This window comes from Peromyscus maniculatus, chromosome 23 (genome assembly GCF_049852395.1).
Source record: "Peromyscus maniculatus bairdii isolate BWxNUB_F1_BW_parent chromosome 23, HU_Pman_BW_mat_3.1, whole genome shotgun sequence".
NCBI classification, from domain to species: domain Eukaryota; kingdom Metazoa; phylum Chordata; class Mammalia; order Rodentia; family Cricetidae; genus Peromyscus; species Peromyscus maniculatus.
The window spans coordinates 4083296-4103526 of record NC_134874.1 but is presented as its reverse complement, the minus strand read 5'-3'; the positions used below and the strand labels follow the sequence as shown (position 1 = coordinate 4103526).

The 20231-nt window shown below is 49.6% G+C and overlaps 1 protein-coding gene across 1 annotated transcript in view; it reads left to right on the top strand.

The window, feature by feature from the left end:
• Positions 1–20231, top strand: part of Coro1c (coronin 1C) — a 77450-nt gene that overhangs the window by 25220 nt on the left and 31999 nt on the right. The window contains exon 2 of the mRNA XM_076559936.1: positions 2466–2665. Coding sequence (XP_076416051.1) covers positions 2471–2665 — 195 coding nt within the window. The 5' untranslated portion in view covers positions 2466–2470. The remainder of the gene's footprint in view (positions 1–2465; positions 2666–20231) is intronic.

Here is a 20231-nt window from a genome sequence, read left to right as displayed (position 1 = left end):
TACGGCACGCTTCAGTCCTGTGGGCGCCTCCCAAGATGCTCAGCTGAGTGTAGAGGATGCCCAGGGCAGCCGCTCAGTGACTCAGTGACACAGGCTTTTCTGAGCTGTCTGGTCAGGTGTGCTCTCTGGTGGGCTCCGTTCCTGTTCCAGTCCCATGTGTTTATATCCGTTTATCCCTTGTGTCATAGGTTCAGGGCTTGGCGGGGGGGTGGGGAGGGAGTGGTGTTAAGTTCTCTCTCTCTCAGTGGTACATTCTCTCTCTCTGTTACTTGTTGGTGTTGTTTGCCTACTTTTCTATTGTTTTTTTTTTGTTTTGTTTTTTTTCGTTTGTTTGTTTTTTGAGACAGGGTTTCTCTGTGTAACCATGGCTGTCCTAGAACTCGCTCTGTAGACCAGACTGGCCTCAAACTCACAGAGATATACTTGACTCTGCCTCCCAAGTGCTGGGATTAAAGGTGTGAGCCACAGGCTTTTTCTATTGGGTTTTAATGTTATCAGTTTGTAAACTATTTTAATACATGAAGAATATTGACTGACCTAGTACAGTCTTTTTCTCTTCTGTGTTAACTTTTTAAAAAGATTTATTTTTATATATGTGAATATGTGTTTGGGTGTCCATGGAGGCCAGAAGAGGGTGTTGGATTCTCTGGAGCAAGAGCCACAGGCAGATGGACGTGTGGGAGCCACATGTGAGGTCTCTGGAGAGTAGACACTAACTGCTGAGCCATCTCTCAGCCCCTTAACTGACTTTTGAGACACTCACTGGGAGATGCTGATGGGGACCCCAGCCTTAGAGACTTGTAGTACCGATGGCTGTGCGGGCGGGCGGTGGCTTCTAAGCGTGGCCAGTGTGGAGGTGCGCGCCTTTAGTTTGTGCCTCCGTGGAAGCTGTCTGACTTGTGCCTAAAGAGCCCACTCCTACAGTTCCACACTGAAGGCAGGCTGCTGGCTGAGTGTGCGTCCTTAGCGTCTCTACCGAGCGTTCAGAGCGTGCACCCCGGGAGTCAGCAGGGAAGGTCTGGCAGCAGCTGGGCTGCAGGACACAGGGCTCTGTGGCCGGCCACCGGGCGTTTGCCCCGGCATTGCAGAGAGGACACTTGGACACAAGCCTTGCAAAGGTCGGAGGCTCCGGCATAAGCAAACTCCTCTTCTGCTTCTAGCAGGGGGTTCAGGGCCACAGGAAGGCTGCTGGAGGACAAGAAAGAGCATTGCCCACCACATGTCCCACTTGGCACAAATGGACAGGTGCTGGCCTCTTCTGTTCACAGTGATCTGGTTTTCAACAAATTTGTCAGGGTTTGGCCACGTGCCAGTTCCACTTAGCTTTATCCTCGTTCCATTTGTCTTTTGAGCAGAATGTCATACAGAAGCAGACAGGAAAATTACATCAAGTGCCGGCTAGAAAACCTGAGGTGGGTGGGGCCTTAGCCTGAAGCACAAAGCTTCCTGTGTTCATGTCCATCTGGCAACCCAGTGGGATTTGTCTGAAATGACCCACGAGGAGTGCAGGACCTGTCGCCCACATTCCCCGTGCCCAGCTTTCTCTGCCAGAGGTTGAGTGGTCTGACACAAGACCCTCTTCATGTCTCCTGTTCTTCACACTGGCCTGTTCCCTTCCTTCTGTCCAGCTGCCACCAACATGTCATCAGGCTGTCTTCGACTGCCCTGGCTACTAGCCTAGTACCTGGCTCTTAACTTTTTCCTGCAGGATGGCACTGCCAGGCCCACTGTCTTGGGAAGGTGGCCCCCATCAGCCACTTCCCATTTAATTGCTTCTCCTTTTTCTAAGACCTGGCTCTTAACTTCACGGCAGCCTCAGGTCAGATTTCCCCTTCCTCACTGGGACACTTAGCAGCCAGCAGTTGGTTTGGGTTGCTCTGAAGGGCAAGCCTGTTTCAGGAGGATAGTAGCCGGCCCTTGGAGGCAGGGCAGCTGCTTCTGTCTCCTTAGTCTGCATAGTTGGTAATGTAGACTTGCTCTGGGGATGCCAGCACAGTGCTCAGACAGAGGAATGCTGATGTCAGGAGGAGGAGGGGGTGTGGAAACTGGGAAATGACCCTGCAGGCTGAGGAGAAAGCCACCAGATCAGAACTTATTTGGGGCCTTGGCTTCACACCTACAAGGTAACTTCACTTTGGCATTTTCCTGTCGCCAAAATAGGAAGGGTGGAGTGATTCCTCCCCCCCCCCCCCCGACAGACGCATTTTCCTTCATGATCTGTCTCAGTCTTTCTCCTGGAATGAAAACCCATGGACTGCTTCTGGATATTGTAAGTTTTTCCGACAGGTTTCTCAGTGCTCTCTCTGCTCTCTGTCTGCGCTGCAGAGGGAGCTGGGTTTGTAGTCTGGCTGCTCTTTAGGACAGTGGACAGAAGGCCGGGTGCTCTGTTTTTGCAGCTTGCCTATTGCAGATTTGGTGCAGCTTTGGTGGCCCATGGTTCTCATGTGGTTCTCTGCTTTTCACAGACACGATGCGGCGAGTGGTGCGGCAGAGCAAGTTCCGGCACGTCTTTGGACAGGCCGTGAAAAACGACCAGTGCTATGACGACATCCGAGTCTCCCGAGTGACCTGGGACAGTTCCTTTTGTGCTGTCAACCCCAGATTTGTCGCCATCATCATAGAAGCGAGTGGGGGAGGAGCCTTCCTGGTGCTCCCTCTGCACAAGGTGAGTGGCGCCCCATTCTGGAGCTGGAGGTGCAGGCGGTTGGTCTCTAAGTTGCCTCGTGGGTGCTGAGAACTGAGCTCAGGTCCTCTGCAGGGCCAGCAAGTACTCTAACCCACCGAGCCACCTCTTCAGCCCCTGGGTTTTGGTTTTTGAGTTGTAAATGGAACATGAGCTCAAGAAAACATTCTGAGGGATGAGCTCACTGTAGATGGTTGTATCTCGTTGTTTAGGGTGCACATGACCCTGGTTCCATCCCCGTTGTCAGGGCAAGAGTGTTGGAGGTGTCCACACAGACACACGGGATTCAAATTTATCCCAATTCTGGTAACATGTCGCAGCATAAGATTTAAACTGTTTAACAAGGGGCACAGTGACAGGCCCTGACTGAGTGGCTCCGTGTGCACTCCCCTCAGCCTGTCCCCACTGCTCCTCTCCTGACTGTCTCTCATTGAGCCCTGGCCCTGTCGGGCGTGAGGTGGAGCTTCTGTGCTCCTGTTCCCCTTAGCAGTAGGAGGAAGGGCTTTGGTGAGTCCCGAGCTCTAGAGGTAAGGTTGAGTGTCCTTACCACCCTATGAAGATGCAGATGTGGAGGACAGCTGTTTCCCTGCTGTGACTATCGGCAGGGGACTTTGTCCCCCCTGCATGTCTACTTCTGAGCCATGTGTACTAGGGCACATCTCACTGTGGATCATGGGCTCTGAAGGTCGACACAGTGAAGTCAACCTTTTGTTGACCAAGAGTACTACTGCTCCACATCAGGTGGATGTTTCCCCCTGGGGAAGCTTCCGGTTCTCCTGGAGTTCCCTTTCGGATGTTCATGGCCAGCTTATTTTGTTTTACGTCTGCGTTTGACTTCTATGGCTGGGTTGATTGTTATACAACTGCACCAGCTCTTGAAAGAATTAGGGAGACGGTGCTCAGGGAACAGAGCAACACTCATTTCCAATGCATCGTCCAGTCAGCAAATGTGAGTCTTACCGTTTGTTAACTGGACATTTCTGCTTTGATATTTTGTTTCTGATGACTGATGCCATGCCATTGTAACTTAGCCTGATTTTGGAATGGGGGTTTGAACTTAGTGATGTGTGTCACCCACACATCTGTTTAGTATGTTCCTTTACTTTTCTTCCTTCCTTCCTTCCTTCCTTCCTTCCTTCCTTCCTTCCTTCCTTCCTTCCTTCCTTCCTTCCTTCCTCCCTCCCTCCCTCCCTCCCTCCCTCCCTCCCTCCCTCCCTCCCTCCCTCTCTCTCTCTCTTTCTTTTTTTTTTTTTGGTTTTTCAAGACACGGTTTCTCTGTGTAGCTTTGCACCTTTCCTGGAACTCACTATGTGGCCCAGGCTGGCCTTGAACTCACAGAGATCCGCCTGCCTCTGCCTCCTGAGTACTGGGATTAAAGGCAGGCGCCGCCACTTTATTTTTCAAGGCTCTACTTTTAATTACATATAGATGTAGGCAGATTTTTCTGTCCTCCCTGCCAGCTCCCAAATAACCACATGGAGACTTCTTTTTTTTTTTTTTTTTTTTTGGTTTTTTGAGACAGGGTTTCTCTGTGTAGCTTTGCGCCTTTCCTGGAGCTCACTTGGTAGCCCAGGCTGGCCTCGAACTCACAGAGATCCGCCTGGCTCTGCCTCCCGAGTGCTGGGATTAAAGGCGTGCGCCACCAACTCCCGGCTCGAGACTTCTTATTAATTATGAAAGCTTGGCTGAAAGCTTAGGCTTGTTCTTAACTAGCTCTTATAACTTAACCCATATTTTTATTAATCTGCATTCTACTACTTGGCTTTTACCTCTATCCCATTTTGTGTGTCCAACTGGTTCTCCAACTGTCTGACTTCCCCCCTTTTTTCTTCTTCCCAGCATTCTCTCTGTACCGAAAATCCTGCCTAGCTATTGGCCATTTAGCTCTTTATTAAACTAATCATAGTGACATATCTTCACACAGTGTAAAGGAATTTTCCACAACATATAGGTTGTTTTGTGTACCTCTGTATGCATGTGTCTGTGGGTCTGTAAGCATCTGTATGCTCATGACACATGTGTATGCAGAAGCTAGAGGCATTGGACAGATAGTTGTGAGCCACCTGGTAGGCAGAGACTAGAACTCAGATCATCTGGAAGAGCAGCAAATTCTCGTAACCACTAGGCCATCTCTCCAGCTTTGTATTCCTTTATTAGTACCGAGGGACACTCAGGAAGTTGGCTTTTTATTACTAGGGCTCAGGGCGGCCATCTGAGAGGACAGCCACAGCCTGTCAGCCAGGTCAGGGACTCATGGTCTGTTTGGAGTTAAGGCATTTTTCTTTTTATAAACTGAGCGACAAATTCAAGACATTCTTTTCTTCAAAGAAATGGAACAAGCCAATTAAGAAGCCCAAAATAAACTCTGAATGGCTAATCTTCCGCTGAGTTCAGACAGTTCCTTCAGCTTCCACATCCACAGAAGGTTCTGTGAGTCCATCTTTGCTTTTGCAAATCACGGGAGACTTTGAACCTCACAGCACTGACTGGAGATCTGTTCAGTGTGGTTCTTATCTACATTAAGTGGCCTCCATTAGTCACTGGCCTGTTGTTCTGTAATCATCCTCACGGGAATGCGAATCGAGTGAGCCCTTTGAACATTGCTACGCTTCGGCTGGGAGATAGCTTAGTGGATAGTGTTAGCATGAGAACCTGAGTTCGGGTCTCCAGCATCATGTGATAAGCTAGGCTCAGTGATGTATGTCTATAACCCTGTCACTAGAAGGGCAGAGGAGGAGGAGCCCAGGGGCTGGCTCACTGGCTGGCAATCTATCCAAAATGGTGAGCTCCAGATTCACTGAGAGACATTGTCTCCAAAAATAAAGTAGAAAACAATATAAGACACCTCCCATGTGCACACACACAGGTGAGTGCAGCCATACATGTGTGCGTGCACACACGCACATATATCCCTCAGGCATTTCTTCCACAGCTGGAACACTGTCTGTAAGGCTCTGCCTTGACGGTCTTTTGGAGGAGGAGCTGACAGTGATGTAAACTTGGTGACAACATTGGAAGGTAGACCAGGGCTTGATGTTCCTGCCCTCTCTCATCGGAGGCTCCCGGTACTCGGTGCTTTCCATTAACATTGACAGCAGAGCAGCATTAAGTGCACCGTAAAGTCTCTGTGTCACAATGGCTCTGAGGAAAGAGTGAGGCTGGGAATGGAAAAGCTGTGAAACGGTCCTGGCTGGGTCCCCTTGTGGTGGGACATGGATCTGTCATTGTGTCCTTCCGTTTCTTTCTGTAACTTTATAAAAGTGACGTTCTCGGCCCTCGTAATTCTGTCTGCTCTCGGTGCGTCTCCTCTCCGGTGGCCATCAGCTCTGAGGCAGGTTCTGAGTGGGTTCAGTATTCAGAATCCATAAAGCAGATGGTGGTGGTGCGTGGTTTCCCCTTCCTGGTCTGACATAGAACTGCAAGGAGCAGATGCCAGGGCCCTGCCCAGCAAGAGAGGGTGGTGGTCAGTCCCGGGGCCTCAAGAGGCACCCCTGTGGCCCTGTGCTGTGGGAGCAAGGCCTGGCCATGAGATGGGGTGTCAGCCGACACTGGTGTTTCTGTTCTTGCTAGGGAGCTGCCTGGCTCCTGGGCGTCAGTAGCTGTAGAAAACAGGACTGTCCTCCATGTTGGCAGGAGGTGCCGACCTGTAATTTATGTCTAAGTGTCTGGGTCAGGATGTGGACTTGACACTGTTGCTGGTACTTGCCTGTCACTCTCCATTGTTGTCTGTTACAGGCGATGGGTGGTCAGTTGGTTCTAAACTCAGTGCCTGCCCAGCGCCAGCATTTCTGCCCTTCAAAGAAAACTTGCATCTAGTTTTTGTAGTGGTCACCCCCTCCCTGGTGGGGGAAGGATTGAACCTCAGGCCTGACTCATGCTAGTTAAGACCACTGTCACCAAGCTGCACCCTGACACACACACACACACACACACACACACACACACACCCGCCCCCAGCATTGAGGTCTGTTTTTTAACCTGTACCAGAAAGTATCAGATTGCGGCTACTGGCCCTGTGTGGTGGTACACACCTTTAATCTCGGCACTTGGGAGGCAGCCTAATAGTGAGTTCCAGGCCAGCCGCTGTCTCGGCACCCCCTCCTACCCGAAGAGAGCAAGGACTTGAGCTCTTGGTGAACACCGACTTACTGTACCTGCTACAGCCTGGGGTTACTCTAAAAGAAACGAGAGCTTGATATGGCTTTGATTTTATTTTTAAAAAATTACTTATTTTTATGTGTGTGCGTGTTTTGCCTGCATGCATATTTGTACAATGCCTGCAGAGGCCAGAAGAGGTTGTTGGATCCCCTGGAACTGGAGTGAGCCTCTGTGTGCATGCTGGTAATTGAACATGAGAGTCTCACATTTAAAAGCTAGTATCTGCCCACAATAAATCATTATTGTAATCTGAGAGTTTTGTGATTAGATCCTCAGAGAATATAAATGAGTTAGACGGTCTCTGTCTTCCAGGACTTAGGATCCAAAATGTTAATATTAATAGGGGCAAATATACCGAAATGTGTGTGTGTGTGTGTGTGTGTGTGTGTGTGTGTGTGTGTGTGTGTAAGTGTGTAAGTGTGTAAGCTCACGCATAAGAGCCAGCACACACATGAGCAGTCAACACGTTGGATCATGTTTAAGTATGTGATTTATGAGTTTTTTATGGGGATGATTTTATTAAAGTAATTGTTAGCAGTCCCTGCTTGAGGAATAAGGAGCGTTCCCAGCTAAGGTGTGGTGGCTTGGATTAGCCCCTGTGAACACCGGCTCTGCTGTAATGTTGCTCAAGCCGTGGCATGCCACTCTGCCATGACTTCTGCGGGTGTGGCTTGGTGTATCTCCCTGTTCTTCAGTCCTTCAGTGGATGAGTAAGACATGGCAGTCGTACCAAACACAAACAGGCTTTGTGGTCTTGACCAGCATGAGGAATAGTTTTTCCCTTGTCACAGTGTCTAAGCTGCTTCATCTCCAGCACGCAGGTTTTCAGTCCCCTGAGCAGTCTGCCAGGCTGGCAGGAACAATCTTTCTTCTGTGGAGTAGCCATCCTCGTGACACACAGCTGAAGCAGGCTTCCCCTCCCTGCTGTGAATCATGGAGACTCAAGCAGTCACGGCAAGCAGCACCTCCTGTTAGGCACACACACGAACTTCAGACCTCAGAGAGCCTGCCAGTCCTGCTGTATCAATGAGGGCGCCCTCAGAGCCGTGTGCGCTTGCTCGCTGAATACTCCCCAGGATGGAGGATGCACACGGCAGGCTCCTGTCTCCCTGGAGCCTCTCCTCCCCTTGACTGTTCTGTTGTAAAGGACCTCTGTGTCTTGGAGTGGCTGCCGATTTCCTGGGTGCAGTGACTGTCTAGAGAGGTATGGGCCACGATGGGATAGGTGTGGTTGGGGCTCTGTTAACCTTTGGGCCACTGTCTCTGTGTCCCTTCAGCGTTGCTGGGCAGCAGTACTTTTATTTATTTAAAATATATATCTATGGAGATATAGAGGGTGTGTGTGATTCATGGTGATCGTTCTTATGGAGGTCAGAGGACAACTTGTGGGAGTCAGTTCTCTCCTTGTACCATGTAGGTCTTGGGCATTAGTCTCCAGTTGTCAGACTTGGCCATAGAGCTGTATCTGCTGAGCAGTCTCTCTCACTGGCCCTGCACAGTACTTTGAACCCACAGTTAGATCCCCCATTACCTTGGGAACATGTAGGACTGACTGTAGGGATTTTGCTTTGTGGCTATGAACTCCAGTCTTAACTCATTTTGTAGTCTGTCTCAACTATCGATTTATAAAAAAAATTCAGCAAATGCTCCCAGGATGTACAGAAAACGGTAACTGATCGTTTTTCTTGGTTCTCGCAGGAATGGCCCTGAGCACCTGCTAGATGCCTGAGAGAACCTAGTTCCCTTCTCACAGTGACTGTGTTATGACCTTAAGACCCAAGTCTCAGATAGGACCAGGCTTGGCCAGGGACTACTCTAGAGTTTCTGTTGTGTTTTGGAGAAGAAAACTTGATTGATTCCAGTCAGTATTCCGAGAGTCTAATTGGTCTCTTCTTACTGGTCAGTACTCATGTCAAAATTACCTGTGACTTGCTGAGCAGAGAAAATTCCACTTTGGATTCTCTTAGTTGCTCACCACGCTGCGGTACCACAGGCTGCAGCATCACACTGTGTTGTGATTACTTTCTTGCCCACCATAGACGGGCTATCATTTGATCAGATTCGCTTGACTGGCTTGGGTAGAGGGTACAAACCAAATGACTATTTGCACAGGCCTCTCAAAGTCTCTCCAGACTGCGTTGTGGGATCATTCTCCAAGATGGCGTCTGGTGACTCTCACTCCTGGTGTTTATTTGTGCCATTGTGTGGGTCTCTGGATGTGGTGGAAATGTTGGAGCGTGGCTTCTGAGAGCAGGTCATAAAGCTTAATAGCTTCTTTGGAGCCGCCATATTGTAAGGACAGTCAAGCAGCTCTGAGGAGAGGCCCATGGACCCTGCAGCAGCCACATCAGTAGGTCCTGTGGTGTTGTAGCTCATTAGCTTATTCAGGACAGACCTTGACCTATGAGACCCTGACACAGAATACCACATAACCAGTTTTGAATTCCTGATATCAGAAACTTTGAGGTGATAAAGTATTCATTTTTAGGCAATTAAGATTTGGAGTACCTTGATAGGCCGGCAGCAGCCATAATCCAGATATTGTCAGACTATAGTCTTTGACATATAATGGTTGTTTATACTCCATATGTGAGTAATAAGAGTTGTACTGACTAGTTTTATGTTAACTTGACACAAGCTAGTTATCTGAAAGGAGAGAACCTCAGTTGAGAAGATGCCTCCATAAGATCCAGCTGTAGACTCAGGAGGCAGAGCCAGGCAGATCTCTGTGAGTTTGAGGCCAGCCTGGTCTATAGAGCTAGTTCCAGGAAAGGTGCAAAGCTACACAGAGAAACCCTGTCTCAAAAAAACCAAAAAACAAAGAAAACAACAACAACAACAACAACAACAACAACAACAACAAAAATCCAGCTGTAGGGCATTTTCTCAATTAGTGATTCTCAATTAGTGTTCACCCCATTGTGGGTAGAGCCATCCATGGGCTGGTGGACCTGGGTTCTGTAAGAAAGCAAGCTGAGCAAGCCATGGGGAACAAGCCAGTAAACAGCACCTCTCCATGGCCTCTGCATCAGCTCCTGCCTCCGGGTTCCTGCCCTGTTTGAGTTCCTGTCCTGACTTCCTCCATGAACAGCAGTGGAAGTGTAAGCCAGATAAACCCTTTCCTCTCAGTTACTCTAAGTCATGGTGCTTTGTCATAGCAATAGTAACCCCAGCATGATGGGCTGTCGTCAGCTACCACACCTGCTCTGGAAGTTCTGAGCATTCTTACCTTAAAAGAACTATAGATAGAGAATATAAATGCATAAACGTGTGTGTACGTGTGTGCGTGTGTTAATATACACAGTTTTTTGTTTGAGATAGGATCTTACAGTAGTGTAGCCCAGGCCCTTGAAACTTGTACTGGGTTATTACATCTATTTATTTATTTATTTATTTATTTATTTATTTATTTATTTATTTATTTATTTATTTATTTATTTTTAAATATCAAAACTGACCTTGTTGTTCACTCTATAGATTGGTAGGAAGCAAGTCTGCTTCCCTTGTAGGAGTGGTTTTTGTTGTTGTTTTGTTTTTTTTGAGACAGGGTTTCTCTGTGTAGTTTTGGTGCCTGTCCTGGATCTCACTCTGTAGACCAGGCTGGCCTTGAACTCATAGAGATCCACCTGGCTCTGCTTCCCAAGTACAGGGATTAAAAGCATGTGCCACCACCCCCTGGCCTGCAGTGTACTTAATGTGCACACAAAGAACAGAACAGAAAGAACAAGATGTCTGATGTCAGAGGTCTGGTCCCAGCAGAGGGTCATGACAGTGACAAGTCAGAACACATCTTGACTGAACTAGACACAGACAAATATCAAAACAAAAAAGAAGATCAAGAAAAACAAACAAACAAACAAGTAATGGGAAAATAGCCCTGTGCTAACCAGCTGTGTGCTGCTGTGGTGTGGCTTTGGGTTGCAGTCTGCTGGCCTCTGCTATGTCAGATCCCAGCACCACAGAGTTTAGTATTCCCAAGACTGAGACCCTCCTACCCAGGACGATGGTGTAAAATTCATTCAGAGCTGGACGTGCTGGCACACGCCTTTAATCCCAGCTCTTGGGAGGTAGAGGCAGGCGGTCTCTGTAAGTTGGAGGCCAGCCTGGTCTAGAGTGAGTTCCAGGACAGATGGGGCCATGTAGAGAGACTCTTAAAAAGGGAGAAAATCATTACTCATATCCAGAAAATGTTTTTCTTCCCCAAGGCTTAGGTCACGGACTCTAGGCATTCAAAACACAGCTACCTTACTCTTAAGTAGACTAGTTTGTGCCCAAGAATTCTGCTGGTTCTTTATTCTGCTTCTCCTGAGGAGAAACTGAGACCCCAGCCCTGGGCAGTGCTGAGCATCACCTGTCCTCATGGATGCCAGCTGCCAAGCACCAGGGATGATCAGACAACCCCTGCCGGCCTGCTCTGGAGAACCCCTGTTTGTAGAGTGCAGTACAGAAGGAGGTGGTCCAGAGCATCCTGAGGTCCCGTGGTGGCACGTGACACAGTGGACGCACACAGCTAGCTCATTTACGTGCTGCACTTTGCAGTCAGAGGCACACCCCCTTCACGATCCTGCCATACTCCTAATTTAATACTCATCACACCTGCCCTATCAGCTTGACATTTGAGACTCCAAAGACTGAGGCAGGAGGGTCTGAGTCTGAGACCAGTCTGAATTCTATGATGAGACCCTATTTAAAAACAAAAACAGTGCACAACCCAAAGAATATATGCCAGGTCAGAGCAAAGGCTCACAGTGAGTCTTGCAATGTGAGCCACAGCTAGTCTATCCACAGGCTCTCAGCCGGCATCTGCAACGAAAATACCATTAAACAGGGTGGTGCCTCCTAACTCCAGCATTCCTGTGGCCCTCAGAGATGGCAGCAGGTCTGCTGACAGAGGCTGCAGATGCAGACATTATCAAGGACTCTTCCCTCCACAGGGGAAGGGAAGAAGCTGTGCCCTTCACTGGTCTCTCAGCAAGGCCCTCGGAAGGGCCGCCTTTTCTACACACGGGCTGAGCTGTGAGGTTACCCTTCTGTTCTTGCCTTACTCTGCAGTGACCCATCAGCCCCAAACACTTTAACCAGGGCCCTTGTCTCCTTGCCCCACCTCTGGGACAGGGACCCTGTCTGTCACTCCTCAGCAGCACGTGTCGGGGCACCACAAGCACATGGTGAGGGGTCAAGAAAGCGCTTCCGGGAGGTGGCGTTCTCTTGGGGCAGCGTGGGAGAAGGGCCTGAGGATCAGAAGGCTTGGGAACTGGCTGCTGGCGGGGCTCCCCTCTGCTCCTTGCCGCAGTTGGGGTTGCTGAGTGCTCCCTACATCATCTATCTGCCTTCTGCCAGAGGCTGTCTTTGCATGTCACTGTGCCCCTGCACTTTCCAACAATCAGGAAATGTGTCACAAGTTGTTGAGAACACTTCCCACCCATGACCTGCTGAACACAGGTGGCATCAGGTGGGCTCCTCTGTCCCAGAAGGCTGCATCAGAGTCTCAACAGGAAGCCTGCCCTTGGGCCCTGTGTGCAGGAAGGCCACATCCTAGGTGACTAGCCCGTCTCCACCTAGGTATCTCCACAAGGTGGAAAGCGAATACCAGAAAGGCATGTTGATTTATCTTTTTCGGAAATCACCAGCCTCATTTAAAGCTGACCCTGTCGGGCTGTTCACCTGTGTGGGTCGTGGCTTTTCCATAACCACACTGAGCAGGTCCCGCTGGTCTTTTCAGTGATATGCCCACTCTTGTCCATCCAGGTGCTGGTCCTAAGTCTCCTGCAGGGGTTCTCTGAAGGTAGAGGAATGTGACCATTCAGCTCTGTAGATTTGTGAGCAGTGACCTGCACCTCAGGGAACAGTTGAGGTCTGGTCTGTGCAGAACAAGCTCCCAATGGAACTCAGTGTTGAAGAAAAAAAGTTTGGTTCCTTTCTTCCATCCTCTTCCTGTCCTTTTCCCACGGCTGCAAAACCAGCTGCAACTCATCGTCTCCATGAGCCTATATCTGTTCCAACAGCCCGGTCAGAGGTGCAGCCACCCCGTGTCTGTGGTCAGGTGTGCAGCCGCCCCGTGTCTGCGGTCAGGGGTGCTGCCCCATGTCTGTGGCCAGGGGTGCAGCCACCCCGTGTCTGTGGCCAGGTGTGCAGCCGCCCCGTGTCTGTGGTCAGTTGTGCAGCCGCCCCATGTCTGTGGTCAGGTGTGCAGCCACCCCGTGTCTGAATGTACTTCTTCATATTCATGGTTCTGACCTTGGACCACAGCTCAGGATGTGCCCACCAGCCAGTCAACTACACTTTAGCATGATGTCTGCCAGCTTATCGTATATGTCACCATCAAAATACAGCACTGGGGCTCCCTTCCATCCAGTGAGCTTCAGAAATAAATTCATGCAGACTGTTCTGTTTGTACATCTGGCCTCTATAACTTAAGGTTCAGCAGGGTCATTGCAGGCAGAAGAGGTCCCTGAACTGCTTTGGTGCTCCCGAACTCTTCCCATAGAGGTCATTCATGTACTTCAGAGGGTATGTGGCATCTCTTAGGGTGCCAGGCACTTCTTTATCAGGCACAACACTGAGGCCTCTGTGGACACTACCCAGTGTCAATCTTGACACTGTCCAGGAATCACAAAACTTGGGTCAGACTCATACTTTCTGGTTTCCACAAGACAGTGGTGATGGATCTGAGCAACGTTGAAGATGAGTGTGTGCAGGCCCTTCGAGAACAGCACCAGGGTGTAATTTTATCCAAAGCCATGGTTCTTGGTGTCCAACAGGCTTATCTCATCATCTGAGAAAATGTCATCTGGATTGAACACATTGCTCGTAGTGGGAGGAACTGATTGATTGGCACTTCTCTTTGTCTGCTGGTAGTGCACAGAGTAGGCTTCCCACCGCACACAAGCTCAGAGCACGGGCAGCGTGGGGAGGGCTGCCACTTCCACAGCCCGGCTGCTGCTCCCGAGGCCGTGTCCACTGCCGTGCGGGCTGACAGTGGCAGCAGGCCATCGCTTTGTCAGCCCCACCTGTGGGCAGGAGGGCTTTGTCCAGGGAGTTGTTTAAAGTTCCTAGAACAACTGCCCTGGGTCTGCCCTAGAGCTGGAAGATGAGGAAGACAGGGACGATTGTTTGCAAAGCCCATCACTGTACAGTCTAAGAATGGGCAAGTGTTCTGCCTCAGGAAGGCAATGATGGCCACATCTCTCTTTAGACCGAAAGTGTAGGTTGGCTTTCTTGGCATGGGGGAAATGGCATGCTAGAGGAAATGGATCTGGTCATTTGTGTGTCACATAACCCAACGCTGTAAGTCAGAAGTAGTTGAAAGCGGCTTTACGGTAGAAAATCACACACTGGTTGGCTTTTTTCCCTTCATTTCTAGTATGAATTGTTCAGAATTGTCATTTTCCTTGAGAGCATGTGAAGAACCAGACAAACGCTCGGGTCCTGTAACAGCTGCAGCAGCCAGATGTCTCCCTGTAACCACCTCAAGAGGAGGCAGGGACTCCATAGTCCCATCCAGCCGTGTTGGGAGGGTGTCCTCCATGACAGCGTGTCCTCCATGAGCTGTCCAGCTTTGCGCTTTGTTGGGTTGCTGTCTTTCCCCTGCCTTGCAGAGCTTGAGTCTGGGATGGAGTGTCCCAGGCTGCAGGCTTCTGGGTCTTCCTTTTTGTTGTTATTTTTCCTATTGTGTGTGAAGCACTGGGGAGTCTTAGGGGCTTGTTGTCTGGTTGACTCTGCACTATCCCTCCCTGGATGGAAAGCTTAACAAGACAGTAGCTTGGTGCCATTGGCCCATGAGAGCGTCAGGGGTTGGGTCTTGGTGTGTGCCATGCCTTGTGGTGGTGATGAGATCCCAGCAGCTCTGTCCTGAGGGCTTCCCTGAAGTGCTAGGCGCTGAGCTAATAAGTTCCTCTTTCACAGGCGGACTCAAAAGGAGCGCAGACTCCCATGATGCCTTTCTGTATGACCCACTGTGCCAGCACCTGCCAGATTTGCATTGGCTGCATTGCTGTGTCAGCTGAACATGCTGACAGGCGATTTTCATTTCTACAAAGAGGGATGCTGATTGTCCACTGTGTAGAGGTGGCTGTTGGCACTTCATAGCTTTTGGTGTTAATGGTAGAGGATTTTATGACGTGCCATTTCTTGGTGTATTGTGACCTTCCTGTCCATTGCCTCCTGAAATAGTCTGTCTGATTCCCCCAGCACCTACTCTGAAGTGTGTGGGCCTTGAAAGGCTAGGGGATGGGCTAGGGATGGGGGGGCACCAGGTGCAGAACAATGACTTCTAAATTGTGTCCTGAGCTGCCAGCCACATGAGTGCTGCGTGGCCTCATTACCACATGAAGTGCCACAGAAGGGCCCTTTCATTTCCTCCCAGTTCCTGTGTTTTCCAGGCTCACTGGAGGGAGCAAGGAGGAGGGGAGCTGTTTCCCCCCAGTTAACAATGAGGCACAAAGTCCTGGCAGAAGGAACCTCACAGTGTGCCCTGGGGCTATTTTTGATGACTGCAAGTGCCTGTGACTCACTAGAGTATGCCCAGCAGATGATGGTTTCCACCCTCCCCCACTCCTCCCGAGATGAGCAGGCAGCCTGTCCTTTGTGCATCCCCTTGCCTCATCTGCTGCTGCTGCTGCTGCAGTTCACTGATATGTCCCCAGCAGCCGGCCTGCAGGCCTGACAAGCTCTGACAGTGCTTTTTACCATATATGGCCATCAGTGCTCTGTGGCTGACAGCTGGCCAGGATAATTTCCTCCCTTTGCTTTGATTGGCTGCACAGCTGCTTGGAGAATGGTGGGATCTGGAAGTGTGTGGTGAGAAGCTACCTAGTCCAGTGCAGGGAATATTTAACTCTTTCCTGGGTTTCTGGAGGTCCTAAGTCCATGCTGAGCACACCGGCCACTGCTCCCAGCTGATGTCCTCAGTGTGGGAAATGAGTTGATTCCACGCTGGACCAGGCCAAGAGAGGGTTGCTCTAAAAGTCCACCCAGTGTGGAATGAACACATTTTTGCAATGTCATCTACACATGCAGCAAACCGCTCTTGCTAAGTTGAAGGTCCATGCCGCTTGGGTGTAGTAGAGTTCAGGAAAGACTGAGCTGGGAGGCAAGGGATGGGACATGTTTGCTGGTGGTGAGTGGGTTTCATCTGGCTGAGCTCTGAGTCCTGTGTAAGGGACATAGACCACTGAGTTGGGTCTGCACCCTGCTCCTCTAGCTTGTTCCCAAGACACACACTGTCCTGCTGTGCTCATTCACTCCCTGCCCACCAAAGCAGCATTGTTCTGTTTTTAAACCCACTTCAGAGTCCCGGTGATGCATCTCCATTTGCTCACTAGGGCGGATTAGACAGCCACTCACTCTTCTTAACGATGGAACGTTCCCTCTATATTGCACTTAGAGCCGTACTTGTGCTTTTAGTTTTAAGCTGAAAAGCTGGTTTTGACTATATTCTACCCTGCCATGGGTTCTTGAGTTTTGTTCTCAGCTCAGAAGTGTCATGTGGAATCATAATGATCAGAAATATTGAGTTTTCACTTTGTAAATTCTTTCTCAAGTCATTTAAGAAATACTGGGTTGGCCCTTATGGTTAGGGTTGGCCTACGTCTTTAATCTTAGCACTCAGAAACAGAGACAAAGGTAGGCAGATCTCTGAGTTTGAGGCCAGCCTGGTCTAAATAGTGAGTTCCAGCCAAACAATATTGATACCCTGTCTCAATAAACTAAACCCCTATCCCCCCCAAAAGGAAATATGTTTTTCAGGTTGCTATTTTGTATTTTTTGGAAGCAGGGGATGCTGATTGTTAGGGAAACATAGGAAAGAACTCCTGGGGGTGGGAGCTGATGGGGCTCCAGCAAGTTCACAGTGTGGGCCTTTTATTGTTCTGTTGCTACAGGGATTGAACTGAGGACTGTCTGTATTGGTCCAGTACTCTACCACTGAACTACGTCCCAGTGTGGCCTATTTGAATAAGCACATGTTAACTTTTTCACTTTTTTCCCCGCCTCTTGATGAAATAGTCATAGTTTTATAGTAAGTTCTCAATGGGCTTTATTTTAGGTCTGGTCCATATTAAATCCAGTACCTGGGCCAGCAGGATGGCTCAGTGGGCAAAGGTGATTGATTGCTGATTGATTGCTGCACCAGCCTGGTGATCTAAGTTTAATCCTGGAATATGTGTAAAGTAGAAAGAGCCAGGCTGTTCCGCAGACTTGCCCTCTGACCTCCACATGTGTGGTGTAGCGCGCGCGTGCGCGCGCGCACACACACACACACACACACACACACACACAGTAATACATTTAGAATTTATGTTGAAGGATGGGCATGGTGGCATACACCTTTAATCCCAGCACTTGGATGGTAGAGGCAGGCGGGTCTCTGAGTTCCAGGCCAGCCTGGACTATATAGAAGAGACCCTGCCTCACAGAAATAGAAAGGAAAAGAAAGTTGGTGAGCCCAGCTCTTGAGGGTACCTGTGATGCAAAGATTGCCAGTGTGCCATAGACAGTTCTCAGGGCCACACCTCCCCTGGCCGCCTCAGCTGCTGGTTTACCTTACCTCACAGAGTAAGTAACTCAGTCTGATGTTTTACTCCAGAACACACCCACACCCAAAGGCTGGTGTTTCTGTTCCCTTAAAGCAAAACTTCTCCATGTGTTTCATCAAAACGTCGCACATGGTGTGCATCTCCATGGCTACATCCACCCCGTCATCCCAGGTCACCATGGCTCCTCCCTGTGGAGCAACTGAGGCTCCCAGATCCCAGCAGAACAAGTACTCACATACATAATTCTCTCATAGACACAGGAGCTGGAGAAAGACGCAGCCTCAGTAGACGCCCTTTCCTGACTCCTTTGAACCCTGCTCATGTGAATGGAGCCCTTATGCTTGGCTGAAGCTTTGCTCCGCTTCCGAGCCTGTCTGTGCTTCCATTCTCCCTGCCGGCCTGCGCCCACCAGTTCTCAGTCTGTCGCCCCAGAGCCAGAAATGAACTGATCTGAAACAAGGGCGCATGAGATGGGTTTGTCCTGTTCTTCCCTTGAAAAGCAAGCATTCGGAAAAACTGAGCTGCACTTCCCTCTTCCTAGAGTTACAGGACCTGAGGCCTTCGGCTTACCTTCTCTAGTCCGGAGTGGAGGCTCTGAACCCTCACATTCGCCTGGCCGTACCCAGTGTGGGACAGAGGCATAGCTGGGAAGTTGGAAGGGACGGAAATGAGGCAGCCGCCCAGCTTGATAATCGACAGACAGAAAGCAGAGGTTGGGGTTATGTGGGGAATTTCAGGATAGAAGCTAGGAAGAAATGGACGACTGTCTCCAGCATCTCCAGGGGGTGTCATTGGCGTCATTACTGACTTTGCAAAAGTATGTGCTCCTTAGGGAAAGGTGACACTCTGGAGGGCCGTGACTGCTTGCTGGTCCCTTGTAGCACCGGTTTCATTGTGGTAATTGACTGACTGTGGGACACACAGTGTGAAGATCTGCTCCATTCTGCATGGCCTTGTAGAAGCCACACAGGGCACCGTTAGCCTTGGAGTTTGAGAGTCCGTGAGGGTGAAAACACTCCAGGTCCATCTCTCCACAGAGTGGCATCCTGTGTAATAGAGTCTGTGGAAAATTCGCTGTGTGTTGTGTACATTTATAGTTTGATCACACAGTGTGGGCTCAGCACACGTAGCACAAACTGCCTGAGATGGAGTGTGAGACAGATGCACCACATGCTTAGACCTAGACGAAAGCCGCGTGGTTTTCTCTCAAAATTGATGGGAATATCATTGTAACCAGAGATTTACTTGCTGTGTAGACCAGACTGGCCTTGAACTCAGAGATCCACCTGCCTCTGCTTCCCAAGTGCTGGGATTAAAGGTGTGCACTACCACTGCCCGGCAAAACATTCCTTTTTGAAAGGTCTATTAGATAGTTTTATGTTTACTGATGCTTCCATTTCCCCCCATTTCTTCCACCCTCCCTTCGCCTGTGGCAGGACACGCTGCCTAATTGACTGGGTTTTGTTGAGAGATACGAGCTCTCTCCAGAGGCTTATACTGGCTTGGAAGTTTCAGGTCTTCCCCAAACCCAAAGCACGGGACAGTGCTGGCGCTGGCTTTCTGCTAGGCTGGGGGTTGCTGGCTGGGATGTGCTCAAAGTTGTCACTCTCGGCTCGGGCCAGCCACGTGGAAACTGTGCCCTTACACCTCTGCCTTGTGCCAGCTCTCTGCATGCCTCAGAGGCTGAATTTTCCCTTGGGTTCATGTTGCTTGGCTCGGAACAGGCTACTGGATCTGTCAGGTACTAAGGAAAGTGTGCCAGGGTCCTGACCTATTTCACCACTGTCCCGGGAGTTTATGAAGCAGGGCTGCAGCAGGGCCTCCAGGAACCTGGGTGCTGGTTTTGACAGTTACTGAGTTTACTCCGGGTAATCTCAACCACTTGGGGTTGTGGGTGGGGAGGCACAATGAAGCCAATCCGTGACACGTGACCAGACAACTAAGTAGGAAGTGAGTGAATTAAAACCTTATTGAAGGCTCAGAACACAAATGGCTGCAGTTTCTGTGCGAGAAAAGCAGTGATGCTGGGTGGTGTGGTGGTGCATGCCTGGGCTGCAGTGAGCTCCAAGCCGGCCAGCTACACAGTGAGACACTATCTCAAAGAAACAAGCAAATAAAACATACAACATTAGTGATATTTGATATTTGGGTCGATGAAATGGCCGGGGGAAAGCATTCATTGTGCAAGCCTGGCTACCTGAGGTAAGTCCCCGGAACCCACAGTGCTGTTCTCTGACCTCCGGCATGCACACCCACTCATAATAAATAATAATAAATACAATTGTAGAAAGAAAAATAGGGATGCTCAGCGACATTAGTAAAATGAAGTCATTCTGTAGAGAACATTGGAAAATTGGAGAGAGGCCTTTAAAATGTCATTGTTTAGTCAGAAAAAGACATTGAAAAATTGGCATTAAATTTGTAAGCTTTCCAGTTTTGCTGTTAGTTACATGTAATGCTGAGGGGCAGGCAAGCTGTGGCGTCCTGGGGTATGTAACAGACCCACCGTGTAGACACAGTTGTTCACTGGATGACGAATGGTGTGCACTGAGCCCTCCCTCGGTGTCTTTCCCAGGGATGTCTGCTCATCCTTACGAGTTAGTCCGTTGTTAGAATGCCCAGAGTGCCCCACTCTACAGTATTTTGTTTGTTTGGGGGGCAACATGTACCAAGTGCACATGTGGAGGTCTGGAGGGGGGTTCCCTGAACCTAAGTCCCTGTTCACCTTTTGAAGGGTTCCCATGAGAAGGAGAGAGGTATAAGAAACTTTTAGATAGAAAGATATCGGAGAGGAGACAGAAACACAGGATAGCTTCGGGAGGACCTGGATCAAAATCCACCGGCCCCTTCTCTCA